The sequence below is a fragment of the Cervus canadensis genome, chromosome 4 (assembly GCF_019320065.1).
Source record: "Cervus canadensis isolate Bull #8, Minnesota chromosome 4, ASM1932006v1, whole genome shotgun sequence".
Lineage (NCBI taxonomy): Eukaryota > Metazoa > Chordata > Mammalia > Artiodactyla > Cervidae > Cervus > Cervus canadensis.
The window spans coordinates 49,106,614-49,122,463 of NC_057389.1; the positions used below are offsets into that span (position 1 = coordinate 49,106,614).

At 37.6% G+C, this 15,850-nt stretch overlaps 1 protein-coding gene across 6 annotated transcripts in view; it reads right to left on the bottom strand.

The window, feature by feature from the left end:
* FBXO38 (F-box protein 38) overlaps positions 1-15,850 on the bottom strand; it is a 62,840-nt gene that overhangs the window by 28,405 nt on the left and 18,585 nt on the right. For all 6 annotated transcript variants that reach the window (XM_043465050.1, XM_043465049.1, XM_043465047.1 and 3 more), the window contains 6 exons: positions 15,115-15,252; positions 11,099-11,192; positions 10,023-10,153; positions 5,155-5,325; positions 3,369-3,511; positions 2,294-2,504 (listed from right to left, as the gene is read on the bottom strand). In XM_043465050.1, coding sequence (XP_043320985.1) covers positions 2,294-2,504; positions 3,369-3,511; positions 5,155-5,325; positions 10,023-10,153; positions 11,099-11,192; positions 15,115-15,252 — 888 coding nt within the window. The remainder of the gene's footprint in view (positions 1-2,293; positions 2,505-3,368; positions 3,512-5,154; positions 5,326-10,022; positions 10,154-11,098; positions 11,193-15,114; positions 15,253-15,850) is intronic.

Here is a 15,850-nt window from a genome sequence, read left to right on the forward strand (position 1 = left end):
TTAATCCCTATACCACTCTTTATGTTATTTTTTTTTCTGTTGTTTCTTTTATTTGAATTCTTTGCACTTCTAGTTTTGATCAAGAGCCACATGCCCTTTCTTCGGGTCTTTTTTTTTTTGGCTGTGCCTTGTGGCTTGTGGGTGCCATCCAGGGATGGAACCTGGGCCATGGCAGTGAAAGCACAGAGTCCTCACCACTAGACCGCCAGGGAATTCCCCACATCCTTATTTTTTATTTAAAAGAATTAACCTGACATGTATGTAATAATAAATACACATTAATATAGCATGAAGTTGGAAAGACCCATGGAGCCTAATGTTTCATGGCAACATTCACTTCTCTAAAATCCTGCCACCATCTTTGGTATTCTTAGGTTTCCTCTGCTGAAGCTGTTGAGTTCCTCAATCTTGGCATTTTTGTCACTAATTCCTTTACTTCTCAGCATTTGAAGAAAACACATTTGACAAATACGGTACCTCAAGTTATTTGTTTTGTAATTATATCTCGTATCTATTGAACTTTAATTTCAAATGTTAGTAGATTTAAGTTCCATTGTTCTCTCTTAAATCGAATACAGTATTCTTGCATATGTTTTGGTTCATGTTGAATCATATATGACTTAACAATGAAAGGCATCCCCCATTCTATACCGAGAAGCCAATGGCCATGTAACTTTCTAGTGGAGTCTATACTCTGTCTAGTACTCCAACTCCAAACACAACTGGGTTCATAGGATTTGGGGAGTGCTGCACTTCAAGAGCTGCACCAGTTTCCTACAGACGGTTGGTGTTCTCTGAAGTCCAGATCCTGTGATGGCACGCAAGGACAAGAAGGCAAAGAAACAACAGCTGACTCCACAATCTACTTCTTAACCCCTAGCACTTGCTAGCTCTGCACTTTTGTTTTTGTGTTTTGGAGAGATTTAGCCAGAAGTTTGAAATGCCTAAAAGTACTCCTGTGGAAATCAGAAGTATGAAGTTGGATATAACTGCAATTACTTTAAAAAACAGAAATATCAAAGCTGAAAATAAAGGTTTAGAATTCAATAGTATATAGCTGGTACTGAAGCCATGAGACTGGATAAGCTTATAGAAAGAAAAAGGGAAAGCAAGGACAAGAGTAGAGGAGAGGAAGTGGAACAAGTGAAGGAACCTGAGGAGGCATGTCCAGTGAGACAGGAGGAAAAATCAGGAAAATGGTTTCAGAAAGGCCAAGAGAAGCAAATACCTTAGGAAGATAGAAGTGGACAACAGTGACAAATGCAGCTGAGGTGAGATGTCAGAGAAGATACAAGTGGAGAAAAGATCACTAACCTTTATAAAAGAGCCACTGGTGACTTTGCCAAGAGCCAAAATGGAGAGTTCTCTATAGAGAGAGCATGTAGGGTAGGGAAGTGAAGACAAAGCCTACAAATGATTCCTAGGTCAGGACCTGCATATACAGAGTGATCCTAAAGGAAATTATACACAGAATACTTTCATTATGAAAGTAATAAACACACCAGGGCACCCTATTTTCATTAATTACTCTGCCCAAGAGAATAAGTGAAGGGGCAACAACTAAAAAAGTGGCTAAAAGAGATTCCTTTTCCAGTTCTTAAGTGTCAACTGAGAAATTGGAACATCTGTAAGGGAACAATTTCACTCCATTCTCACTCATCAATATGGGCAGATGAAGCCTAATAACACATGGGGTGGCAGAGAGCAGGAGTTCAGTCCGTATCAAAGAACTGGATGGACAGTTACATAAGTGAAATCCCATAGGTCCTTATTAGCTCATGTGCTTAATTTTCTGGGTGGTTTTGAAGACTTAATGGTGAGAGGTACGTGAAGGGTTTCCAACACAATGTCTAGCACATGTCTGGTATTCATTTTTCCAGTTCTTGGTACATCCAAAAATGATCTCCACATTCAAGTTCAATGATGAGAGAGAATACTTATTGTTTAGCAAGATACTGAAAGATGCTTCTTCACCCAAATCCTGACAGCTAAATCTCCATTAAGCCAGGCTTCTAAGGCTCACTGCACCCTAATTCTCATGGCATCTGAGTCCTTCCCTTTCTGTAAGTACCTCCAATAGATTCTATGGACAAGAGGCATCATAAACACAACTTTGAAACAAGCAAGCAGACAGGCAAACTCCATCCACCCCATCAGCTGCTTTGTTAGCAAGGTTCCCCAATGTGTAAAGTGACAAGCTGAAATGGGGGAGAAGGGAACAGAATAGAGTCAGAGAAACATGACCCAAAGTAAAAATCATCTCTATCTGGAGCTCACAAAAGATCTGGGTTACCGTCGGCTGCAAACTGCTGCTCTCCTGGCTGCAAGTCTTGCCGGAAGTCATTCTCCTCATCTGAGTCATCTGGGTGATGGTGATTGTTGTCGTGGATGTTGGCATTATTCTGGGCATTATTATCATTGTCATTGTTGGAGTTCTGATTGCTAACAAGGGCCGAGGAAACCCCAATTCCTGTGCCTGCACTCAGACCAACCCGAGCACAGCCCTGAAGCAAGACGAAACCACATGCTTATTAATTTGGGTTAGAATAAAACACTGCAGTTTTAATATTCCTTCATTTCATCTTTACATAGAATACTTATATAGCACTTTATGAAATACTTTCACCTATTCATAAAGAACCTCATTTAAGGCCCACAACACCTCAAGCAAGACAAAATTATTAGTCTTGATTTACAGATGACGACATGCACAATGGGAAGGGATCTGCCCAACAGTGCATGACCAGTATGTGGTAGAGCTGAGACTTGAAATCCAATAATTTGTCCTCAAACCCTGAGCTTTCCCTACTATACGGCACTGCTTCAACAGTGAGGGTAGAACCATTAAGAATTGACGAGAGAACTTAATTCGTTGAAACATTAAGTTTCTATTACAATAAGTTAAGTTTCTATATACATTAAGAAGTTTTAAAATAACATTTTGTACAACTGGGCAACTTCAGATTTCCCCAGATATCTAACTGAATAGCAAAAGTAGCAGCAAAAGAAAACATCCAAAATAAGTTCCTAATCCTTACTTAGATGTTGGGTTGCTAATTAGAGATCTAATCTTTCAACTAACTACTCTAAGTAATAATTTTTGCTTTAGCTCAAATTTCCACCTTTGCTCTTACATTAACTTTATAAACCTGATGGAAACAGCTTTCCACTTACTTTTTCCTTTATCTGGAAACCCCTTAGTACTCACTCACAAGAACATGTGGCCATTCCTTATTATAACCTTTATGCCTTCCTTCACTGAGGCTGGCAGTAAAAAGTCAAATTATATTATTTGTAAAGGCATATCATTAGGGAAAAAATTACTTAGGTTGTTTCTTGAGTAAAAAACTCTTTCAAATGTGACTTACTTTGGGCGGTTCACGAAACATTTGGTCCAGTGAAATAAACTCCAAGCTAGGCAACAATTCAATAAACTGGCCGAAGGAGTCCAGCTTCAAAGCATGGCAACGCACTAAGTTGATATCAACCAATCGAGTCCACCTTGAGTGGTCTGTTGAAGAAATGACATGGCCAAAGAAAATACATAACTAACACTTTCTCCATTACTCATGAATTTTGCCATAGGTCACAAAGACTTTCCAACCCATTTTCTTTGTGTAAATTTTATCTTATTTCATGATCTCTAATACTTAATGACTCTAAACTATGATGTCTCCTTACCCAATTTCATGAGAACCAGATGGACTGGAAATTGTTAACTTAAAAGTAAGTCTGTTTTTGTTTAAATGTGATTCACTTAAAACCTACATGCCTATTTAACTACAGGACACTAGTTAAAAGAAATGTTGGTGTATTCCTTTAATAAAACATTACACAGCTACTAAAAGAATGAATAACTGAATAAGTTTGCTAATATGGAGAGCTCTCCAAAATATTCTCAGTGCAAAATACAAGTTACAGGACAATGTATATACATAGTAAGGTCCTTATGTATACATAAATCATTTTTAAATGCTATACATGTATAGGCTGCAAATGCACAAAATAACCTGTCCAGAAGAATATATGAGAAACCATTGACGGTGGTTACCTTTGAGAAGAGGAGGCCTTTCATTTTGTACCTTTCTGTACTGTTTGATACTGTTTATCAAGTGCATGTATTACTCTTAGTTTTTAAGTGTTAACAGGAGTTCTGAGTGATGTGATTATAGGCCATTTTTTTAATTTTCTTCTTTATACTCTTCTGTATTTAAGAAAACAAACAAACCAAAAACCCAATAAATGTTATTTTTTTAAAGTGATCTATGCCGGCTACAACCTAAAATTTGTACTTTCCAATAGCTTTCTGGTGCAGCTGGGCAAGGGGTAGAACTTCTCTTCTCATGGGTGAGACATGGCCATTCTAATGAGTGATCTCAGCAGAGGCTCAGGAGCCTTGCAACAGGTCTGGAGGTGGGTTTTGTGTGGAGCTGTAGTATCCCTGCGTGGTGGCTCAGACAGCTGTCAGTGGTGGTTTGCAGCTGTCAGTGAGAGGGAGGGCCTGGTTTGGTACGAGGATGTCAAAATGAAACGTCTCTAGCTCTAACTTTATTAAAGGCTTGTGAATTTGGATATTTAGGAAGTGCCTTAAAAAAAATAAACAGCATTACTCCCTTAGCGTGGCGGGGGGAATAAAACTCCTCTCATAAGGAAAAATACCAAGTGCAAGAGTCACACTTCTGTACCCAAGGGATCAGGCAGGGAGATATCATCTGAAGTAGCCTAAAATTTTAAGGTAATAGAAAATTTCACTACATGTTTAGTATGTCACCTAATTCAAGTTTTTAAAATACATACCTACTTTGTTCAGATGATATGCCATTTTAAGGTAACACAGAGAAAACAACCGTAATATCCCAGGCAACAATTCCTAAGCTTAATTTTACGTGCCCGGCCCAAAGAAAAACACATAACAATTAGCACGACTGAATCTATTATCTCGACAGTGCAAATTTCTAGGCAGAGAATCTCAGGCGTTCAAAGAGGAGTTGAAAGTATTTCCAACTCAGTTATCAAAGGCTCCCAGAGCTTCTATGAACAATCTATATAAAAATCTACATTTTACATGAGGAATGTTAATTAAGGCCATACAGAAAACAAAGATATGTATTATTTTGACATCAATAAAATATAGCTGTATTTAAGATATAGTACCTGAGATCCAATTGTATGGGTTATGTAGATGGGGGCAATTATAAATTGCCAGATATTTGATACAGGAGAAAACTTCATTGACTGCCTTCATCCCTATATCAGTGATAATACCAGGATTTTCCACCACATCAGCCAAACCATACTTCACCAGATCTGCATTAGCCATTCTGCCTAGAAAGAGATTTAAAAAACAAAAAAGATTCTTAAGTGTCATGGAATCTTGACAACTTAAGTTGTCAACTCTTTAACATCCAGTATGATTACTCTCTATGATCGTTCTGCTTCATCTGTCCATCATCAGGTTTAGATACAATCTTAGGTTAGGTATTCTGTACAAACGGTAGTCTTTATTTTGCAAAATAAAAATTTATGTTAAAAGTTAAGGGACAGCTAGCAGATTATTTTCAATTGTCGAGAAAAGGAAAAAAAGAATGTGAAGTCTTAAAGCAAAACTGATGGATACATTGTACTGGTTTACACTTATGGTGAAGTTTTATTAGCTTTTAAAAAGAAAAATAAAAATGTAACTCTCTGGGACTTCCCTGGTGGCCCTGCAATGCAATGGATGTGGCTTTTATCCCTGGTTGGGGAAAGAAGATCCTACATGCCATGGAGCAACTAAACCCACACACCACAACAGCATAGTCTGTGTGATGCACTGAAAGATCTCGCATGATGCCATGAACAATTTAGACCCGACACAGCCAAAGTAATTATTTAAAATGTAACTCTTTCACTCTATAAGGATAATGTTTTTCAAATCAGGTGTGGCCATGTGCAGAGAAGAGTGAATTTTGAGAATTTGGATCCATTTTTAGAACTACAGTATTGGTTAGTAAATATTTATACCTTAGAGAGTGGACTTTTAACTCAAACACACATATCCATTCTCTCTGTCCTTGGGCTTTAGGGTCTACTGTCTTGTCAGAGAGTAGGGGCTGGGTTTAGTAAAAAATGATCCCCCAGTCTAGATTATGCCACTGGATATCACACTGTGTCCCTTGCTTCCTATTATTATTCCTGCCACCTGCCTGACCTTTACTCTATAGGATGGTCCACTTTACTATGAGCAATCTGAAGGAAAACTAGACTCTGCCTCATTAGTTTACAGTTACATTTTCAATGTATAATACTGGGATATTTCCATCATAATACTGGGATATGGGAACCCAATAAATGTCTCTCACAATCCCAGCAATCAAAACTGACACAAACTACAAAGAAAACACCATTGCTCTGGTGAAGCTGTCCTGCCCATTACTGCGATTTACTCCCAACTCTTTTAAATTTCTCTTTCCATATAATTCATGGTCTTGCTCCTAGGGTCCCTGTTTTTTCTATTTACTGCTATTCTTGGACATTTCACCTTAACCAATTCTTCATAATTTTGCTGAGAAATACTCTTTAGTCTCCTGGTAAAGACTTTGTTCTTGCCCTGTGAACTATAATTTGCCTTCTCCCTATGATCAGGTTCATCTTGAATTGAACCGAAGTGGGTGTTTCCAGCATTACTGCTGCAGCCTAACATGATAAATCCATGTCTTACATTCATTCCTTTCAGACCTGTTCCTATTTTTAGGGTCTCCCGATTGTCACACTTCTTCAGAACCCTGATCACATCACCTAGGACTTAGATTCTTTTTCCTTCAGCCAGAGGTCAGCTAGAAGTAAAAGCTACCAGTTACTGAACGTTTTTTTTTTGGAGACTTATGTATTTTACTTATGGCTGCACTGGGTCTTCTTGCTGCAAACAGGCTTTCTCTAGTTGTGGTGAGCTACTCTTTGTTATGGTGCTTTGAGCTACTCTGAGTGAGGACTCCTCTTTGTTGCAGTGCATGGGTTTCTCATCGTGGTAGCTTCCCGTATAGCACAGGCTCTAGGGCACTTGGGCTCCAGTAGTTGTGGCTCGAGGGCTCCAGACTGTTGGCTCAGTAGTTGTGGCACACAGACTTAGTTGCTCAGAGGTATGTGGGATTTTCCTGGACCAGGGATTGAACCCACATCCCCTGCACTGGCTCTTTACCACTGAGCCACCAGGGAAGCCCTACTGAATGCTTTCTAAGTGTAAGAGATTATAAAAGTCCATGTTTTCTCACTTGTCAAATGGATATAAGACCGTTTTCTACTTTTTTATTGGATGATTTGAAGCCAAGAAATGATTTGCCCCAGGTCCCATGAGTAATACAATTCCATCTCATTCCTTCTTTCCAAAGTCCCAACACCAAAGACTATTCTATACTTCTCCTGAATCTGAATGAGTTTTACACCCCAACCTTCCCACAAAGCTCTGAAATCATGAATCCACGTAAACAAAGGACCCCTCTCTTAAGTATTCATCCTTGGATCACTTTTCTTACATTCCTAGTTCATAGCATCTACTTTTCAGCACATCCATTTCCCCAACCTGGCATTGCCACTTTTATCATAAACCTATCGGGACAAAGGTGATATTTCTATATTTTGCCAGAATCTCTGGAACAAAGAACTGACACAAGTTTTACCAGGAGCCACCCCAACCTCCTGGAAAGATGTTTCAAAACCTAAATGGCTGAGAGGCAAGAGATAAAGTGACAGAGTGTAAGCAGTGACCTGTAATCTCTCCATGTTTGTTAGAGGCACCTGGCAGCTATTCTCATATAGAGAATCCCAGACTTAACTTTGGAGTAACAGAGGAAGGTACATATATAGGAGAAATGGGTAAACTGTAGCAAATATGAAGAATTACTTATAAAAGGATAACCAAGAGATTATTAAGTATAAAGAAGACTATGAAATAAGCTATGTTGTAAAACGTAAGATAATAGTAGTCAAAAAGTAAAGTGTTTTCAAATGAAAGTGTGTGTTGAGGGGAAACAAACACTGCTGAGAAATAGCTGGTTATAAAGACAATTCTCAGTGGACGTAAAATATAGTCATCATCAAATGACTACACAAATTCCATCAAGTTTTTGGCTTTTAGGAGGAACAAAAAATAAGACTTCAGAAAAAACACCAATTACCAATAATAACTTTAACTATTACTATTAACTTAAAATTTTAAGTTACTATATAGTAATATATATATTTTCAGTTCCTATATAACAACTTAAAATTATTAGCTTAACAAAATTAAGCTAAAGCTAATAATTTTCAGTTACTATATACACTTGTAGAAAGAGAATGTTAGCAACTTCACTGAAAAAGGAAAAACAACAGTCATATTGTTTGATCTGGATTGTCTTAAGAAATCAAGGTTGCTGAGAGAAATCTCAGATATGCAGATGATACCACTCTAATGGTAAAAAGGTGAAGAGGAACTAAAGAGCCTCTTAATGAGGGTTAAAGAGAGTGAAAAAGCTGACTTGAAACTCAAACGTTAAAAAAACTAAGATCATGGCATCTAGTCCCATCATTTCATGGCAGATAGAAGGGGAAAAAGTGGAAGCAGTAACAGATTTTATTTTCTTGGGCTCCAAAATCACTGTGGATGGTGACTGCAACCCTGAAATTAAAATATCCTTGCTCCTTGGAAGAAAAGCAATGACAAACCTAGACAGTGTATTCAAAAGTAGAGAAATCACTTTGCCAACAAAGGTCCATATAGTCAAAACTATGGTTTTTCTAGTAGTCATGTACAGACATGAGAGGTGAACCATAAAGAAGGCTAAGCGTTGAAGAGCTGATGCTTTTGAACTGTGATGCAGAAGACTCTTGAGAGTCCCTCGGACTATAAAGAAGTCAATCCAGTCAATCCCAAAGAAAATCAACTTTGAATATTAATTGAAAGGACTGATGCTAAAGCTCTAATAATTTTGGCCACCTGATGCAGAGTCGTCGCCTCACTGAAAAAGACCCTGATGCTGGGAAAGACTGAAGGCAAAACAAGGGGGCAGCAGAGGATCAGATGGTTAGACAGTATCACTGACTCAATGAATCTGGGCAAAACTCCAGGACATGAATTTGACCAAAACTCCAGGACATGAATTTGACTAAAACTCCAGGACATGAATTTGACCAAACTCCAGGAGACAGTGGAGGACAGAGGAGCCTGGCATGCTGCACTCCATCGGGTTGTAAAGAGTTGCCCATGACTCAGCAACTGAACAACAAAAACAACAAAGTCCTCATGTTCTGTTACAATGCAAATTAGATCCAAAGAAAAAACACCACCTGGTATGACACTGAGATTTTAAGAAAGACTTGTTATAAATTACATGAGTAAGAAACCAATTCTTGCAAAAATAAAAACATGCTGATGGTGTAAATGTTCTTGCATGTCTGACTACTGTCATGTGGGGAAAAGTCTGAATAGTGAACTGACATGCATTCAAACCCAAAGGATTGAGTTCCCAATTTTAAATACATTCCAGAAAATGCTGTGAACAAGCCTTCCAACAGCAGTTATCATTAAATGAATACTGACCAAAATATGCTAACACTATCAGAAAATCCAGAATCCCCAGTGGGCTTATTATGAAAATGAAGAGCAGGGGTAGGGCCTGGGACCTCATCTGAGAGGACCATCAAAAGCTTCAAGAAGTGTGGTAGATCAAATTCAGCAAACAGAAGCAAGGATGACATTCTGTGAAAACAATGAAGTAGAACGGGAAAGAAACTTGGGGAGCAAAGTGGTGACAATATCAAATGTAGGTAAGGATCTTTTTTTGGGTAGACAACCACTTCATTTTCTGTAATCTGCTAAAATCAGAGGCAATATAGGGGAAAAAAAAATCACTGGCACTTCAAGTTCAAATTTCCAGAAGTGAGCGCACCTGAGATTTTAAGTATTTTTATGTCTAAGAAAATAATGGCACATCCAAATTTAGGGTTCACTTTGTCAAGTAAGTTCCCAACAATAATTTTAGGGGAGTAAATGAGCTAATTCTTACTCTGCAGCAAAAACTCATCTACATATCCCAGATGAAGGGTTTCAAACTGGGGGAATTCCAACTCTGCCATCTTTAGGGCGGAAAAGACGCCATCTTTGGTTAGGGAAGGCTGGATCCGAACTTCATGTAACCTATAAACAAGAGACACATAAAGGAATAAAATGAAAGCCATCAGAATAGAAGATTCTTCCTAATGTAAGGCTCTGAAAGAAGTTTATCGTACTGAAGTGTCAAATGCAAAAACACTGCCTCCTCCATGAAAAAATATCAGAGATGCTTCCTCTAAAAGAGCATTTTATAAAAGTGAGGGCACATCTCGTGTACACTATAGTCACAGTAAGAATGAATTATAATAATCCTATATCCTTTTTGGTAATTTCCTAAACCTGATTAAGTCAAGGCAAGAATCTGGTATTTCTTTAATACCTTTTAGAGGCTAATATTAAGTCCCGTTTTTAACAAAGAATCTAGTCCTATAGTAGGTAACAATATCTATTTGCTTAAATACAGTTTTATTTACACTCTTCATATTCTATGATGGAAAGGAAGAGTTTAATTTTTTAAAATTCAATTTAAATATTATAAAAGCAGAGGTAGACTTTTGATATGCGGGAAATAGTAAATATGGCATCAAGTGATGTGAAGATAGGTTAAAAATTTAAAAGTGTTAAATGTTAAAGGTCAGGATGCTGAAAAAGCAGACTTAAAACAGTGGTTTCTAAATAGCAATTATCCCCAACTAAAACAATTCAGAAAACTGTCCAGAGGATGAAACAACGGCTCCTGAGCAAGTATCAGTACTGACTTCTGTTGGAATCTCAGGCACTTTCAGGTAACTGGCAGCTTTTCTCTGGTGAGATCATGCCCATTTTAATACTTGCTGGGTCTGGAGTGCAGCTCAGTTGGTCATCAGTTGTACAGAAGACTTCCCCTAAATGATAACCTACTGCTATTTAAACAACTTCTCTGTATTTTAAATCTGAAAAAGTCATGATCAAACATCATATATATATTCTGCCAATTTTCATAAAACAGAAAAAAACATAGTTCTGACCCAATGTGAAAAGAAAACATACCTACGGGCAGCAGTGATGATGAGGTAACCAAGATCTACTTCAAGTGCATTTTTACAAGCTCCCAAAACAATAGTGTGCAAATTTCGAAAACCACCTAGTTAAAGGAAAAAAGGAACAAAAACAATTATCATCCCATTTGACCATAGCACTTTCTTTTTCTCTTTTCTCATTTATTTTTATTAGTTGGAGGCTAATTACTTTACAGTATTGTAGTGGTTTTTGCCATACATTGACATGAACCAGCCATGGATTTACATGTGTTTGCCATGCTGATCCCCCCTCCTACTTCCCTCCCCATCTCTTCCTTTTGGGTCTTCCCAGTGCACCAGCCCTGAGCACTTGTCTCATGCATACAACCTGGGCTGCTGATCTGTTTCACACTTGATAATATACATGTTTCAATGCTATTCTCTCAGATAATCCCACCCTCGCCTTCTCCCAGAGTCCGAAAGTCTGTTCTATACATCTGTGTCTCTTTTTCTGTCCTGCATATAGGGTTATCGTTACCATCTTTTTAAATTCCATATATGTGTGTTAGTATACTGTATTGGTGTTTATATTTCTGGCTTACTTCACTCTATATAATAGGCTCCAGTTTCATCCATCTCATTAGAACTGATTCAAATGAATTCTTTTTAATGGCTGAATAATATTCCATGGTGTATATGTACCATAGCCTTCTTATCCATTGTCTGCTGATGGGCGTCTAGGTTGCTTCCATGTCCTGGCTATTACAAACAGTGCTGCGATGAGCACTGAGGTACACGTGTCTCTTTCAGATCTGGTTTCCTTGGTGTGTATGCCCAGGAGTGGGATTGCTGTGACCATAGCACTTTCAATAAAGCATTTATATTACACTTTCAGTGATAATTGTTTAGGTGTAATCATTTTAGTGCTTGTATATAATAGTGTGGTTTTAATTTTCATTTCCCTATGATCAGTGAAATTTACCATATTTCCATGTTTACTACCATTCAGATATCCTCTTTCGAAAGATCTTTTCTATTCAAAATGTTTTCCTATTTTTCCTATTGTTTCTGACTTTTTCTCACTAGTATTAGTTCTTTTTGTATTCTAAATACATAAATTAGCATTTATGTATTTTAAATTCTTTCAGTTCAGTTGCTCAATCGTGTTCAACTCTTTTTTTTTTTTTTTGCTTTTTTTTTTTCTTTTAAATGTAAAACTCCTGTGTGAGCTAAGTCACTTCAGTCGTGTCCGACTCTTTGGGATTCTAGGGACTGTAGCCCACCAGGCTCCTCCGTCCATGGGATTCTGCAGGCAAGAATACTGGACTGGGTTGCTACGCTCTCCTCTGGGAGGTCTTTACCTCATGCTCCTGTGGCTCCCAGGCTCAAGAGTTGGGGTGCAGGAGCTTAGTTGGTCTGTGGTATGTGGGATCATCCTGGACCAGGGATCGAACCTGTGTCCTCTGCACTGGCAGGCAGATTCTTTACCACTGAGCTATCAGGGAAGCCCTCGTGTTCAACTCTTTGCAACCCCATGAACTACAGCACACCAGGCCTCCTTGTCCATCACCAATTCCCAGAGTTTACTCAAATTCATGTCCATTGAGTCAGTGATGCCATCCAACCATCTCATCCTCTGTTGTCCCCTTTTCTTCCCACCTTCAATCTTTCCCAGCATTAGAGTCTTTTCAATTAGTCAGTTCTTCACACCAGGTGGCCAAAGTATTGGAGTTTCAGCTTCAACATCAGTCCTTCCAATGAACATCCAGGACTGATCTCCTTTAGGATGGACTGGTTGGATCTCCTTGTAGTCCAAGGGACTCTCAAGAGTCTTCTCCAACACCACAGTTCAAAAAGTATCAATTCTTTGGCACTCAGCTTTCTTTATATAGTCCAACTCTCCCACCCATACATGACTACTGGAAAAAACCATAGCCTTGACTAGATGGATCTTTGTTGGCAAAGTAATGTCTCTCTTTTTTAATATGCTGTATAGGCTGGTCATAACTTTTCTTATAAGGAGTAAGCATTTTTTAATTTCATGGCTGCAGTCACCATCTGCAGTGATTTTGGAGCCCAGAAAAATAAAGTCTGCCACTGTTTCCCCATCTATTTGCCATGAAGGGATGCGGCTGGATGCCATGATCTTAGTTTTCTGAATGTTGAGCTTTAAACCAACTTCTTCACTCTCCTTGTTCACTTTCATCAAGAGGCTCTTTAGTTCTTCTTCACTTTCTGCTCTAAGGGTGGTATCATCTGCATATCTGAGGTTATTGATATTTCTCCTGGCAATCTTGATTCTAGCTTGTGCTTCCTCCAGCCCAGCGTTTCTCATGATGTATTATTCTGCATGTAAGTTAAATAAGCAGGGTGACAATATATAGATGCACTCCTTTTCCTATTTGGAACCAGTCTGTTGTTCCACGTCCAGTCCTAACTGTTGCTTCCTGACAGATTTCTCAAGAGGCAGGTCAGGTAGTCTGGTATTCCCATCTCTTTCAGAATTTCCCACAGTTTATTGTGATCCACACAGTCAAAGGCTGCTTTGGCAAAGTCAATAAAGCAGGAATAGATGTTTTTCTGGAATTCTCTTGCTTTTTCGATGATCAAGTGGATGTTGGCAATTTGATCTCTGGTTCCTCTGCCTTTTCTAAAACCAACTTGAACATCTGGAAGTTCACGGATCACGTATTGTTGAAGTCTGGCTTAGAGAATTTTGAGCATTACTTTGTATTCTAAATATTCATCTGACAGCTGTATTGCAAAAAGCTTCTCCCACTCTGTAGCTTGACTTTTTACTCCAGCTCTCCCTTATGCCTTTTGATGAACAACAACAAAAAGTCTTTATTTCAAGTTAGCACAATTTACCAATTTTTTTCTTTATGGTAAATGCTTTTTGATGTACAAATCTCTGCCCAACAATGTTAAAGAAGACATTCTCCAAACTTTTCTTTTGAAAAGTTTATTTTTTATATTTGGATCTATGATTTTTATAGAATTAACTATTGTGTGACATATTCTGGCTCCTTAAGTAAAATTAGAGTTGTTCTTAAACACTTATTAGGGAAGAAAAGTCTCTGTTGCTCTTTTAGGCCGTTTATGCAAATTCTTGGCTTTTGGCACCTCTCTCTAGGTCTTCTAATGAACAGTTCCACTGTGGTCTTCTTTTCCTTTCTGACTTTCATCTTGTTAACTACAGACATGGAGTAAAAATTACACTGTTGATTTTGAGGGAGTCTCCATTCCCTTCACACAATGTAATGAACTACACTTGCACCAGACTCGATTAACTGACAAAATGTTAAAAATGCACTGCTTACTCATTTTAACAGTATTAATGATAACATCTATTTGTTACCAATGGTACTTGATGATTTTCCATTTATATTTTCAACATTCAAAGTTATATTTTCTGTTCCCAACTATTAATTATCTATATAGCTAAACTTCTTGGTCTTTTTGTTGCAATGAGGAGATAGTTAACATGGAGCATATTCTACTACATATGATCATTTAAAATATAATTATGGGTGGTAGGCAGTAAAATCTTTTTTTCTTTTAAAAGCCATCATCTGATGGGTATGGGTAGATCTAGTATCCAACTGATAAACTTTAAAACATTTCATATACTATAAAGTATCAGACAAATGTTAGGTTAACATTTCTAACGCCTGAGTTCTTTTGTAAACCTAATTTGTCTAAGTCAAAAAATATCTCTTCTCAGCAAAAGCCACTAGGATATTTCTGTTAACATTTCTCAGAAAGATTTCAAATATACCATGAATTATTAGCTAACTGATAAGTATTAACAAGCCAGAAAACATGACTTATCATGCTACTATTTTGAGAAGGTTTAACACTGCATAAAAAAGAAATGATTACTAGCCACACTCATAGTTACTTATTCTTCATCAAATACACCAGACAGAAAGTAAAATTACTAACAAGCATTTCTTTTATAAAGACTCTGTAGAAAAGCTAAATAAAAGCTTAATAAATTTTTTAACTGATTTTTAAAGTATTTAGTAACTAAAGGAAAATGAATACCTGATCTCCAACTGTCTTCAACTACATGCTGTATAAGACCTCCAAGGAAAGGAACTCGAACCATTTCTAAATGTTCCAAGTTGCGGGCAGAGGCTAAGCCTGTTACTAAAGGGACATATTTCAAGGAGTTTGTGGGTCCTGAAGAAAAACAATTTCAATGGAACAATGTAAATTGCCAAGATGATTTTTCAAATCAGCAACTGAAATGAATAACTTATAAATTCTATGTCTGAAAATGATAGCCAAATGGCTGGCTCTTGACAATTTATCACTGGAAACAAAACCATTAGTAAGTCAACCATATACTGATTCAGCATAAGGATTTTTCAGTAACATTAGAGATTTAGTATTTTTTTAAATTCCCTGGAGTCTCAATAGTTTTGAGCTGAAAATAACTGAGGGGGAAAATGCAAGTTGAAAATTTGATCCTTCATTAAAGTAAATAGCTCAATGACTTAAACATCTCTCTATGTGACCAGTATTATATTAGGTGTTATGGAAGATCACAAGATAGGATCCTATCCATCAAAGAGTTTGCAACTGACATGGACATAAAACATGAATAATTATAAAAAGATAAAAAGGCAGAACATATCAAAAACAAAAATCAAATCTGATGTACTACATAAAAAAGAGAAGTCAGTCGATGAGGCAAAACTTGCATAAAAGATGCATACGAGTAAAGAGGAGGAAGGAAGTGTTAAACCTCAGGACAAGAAAACAAGAATAAGAATAG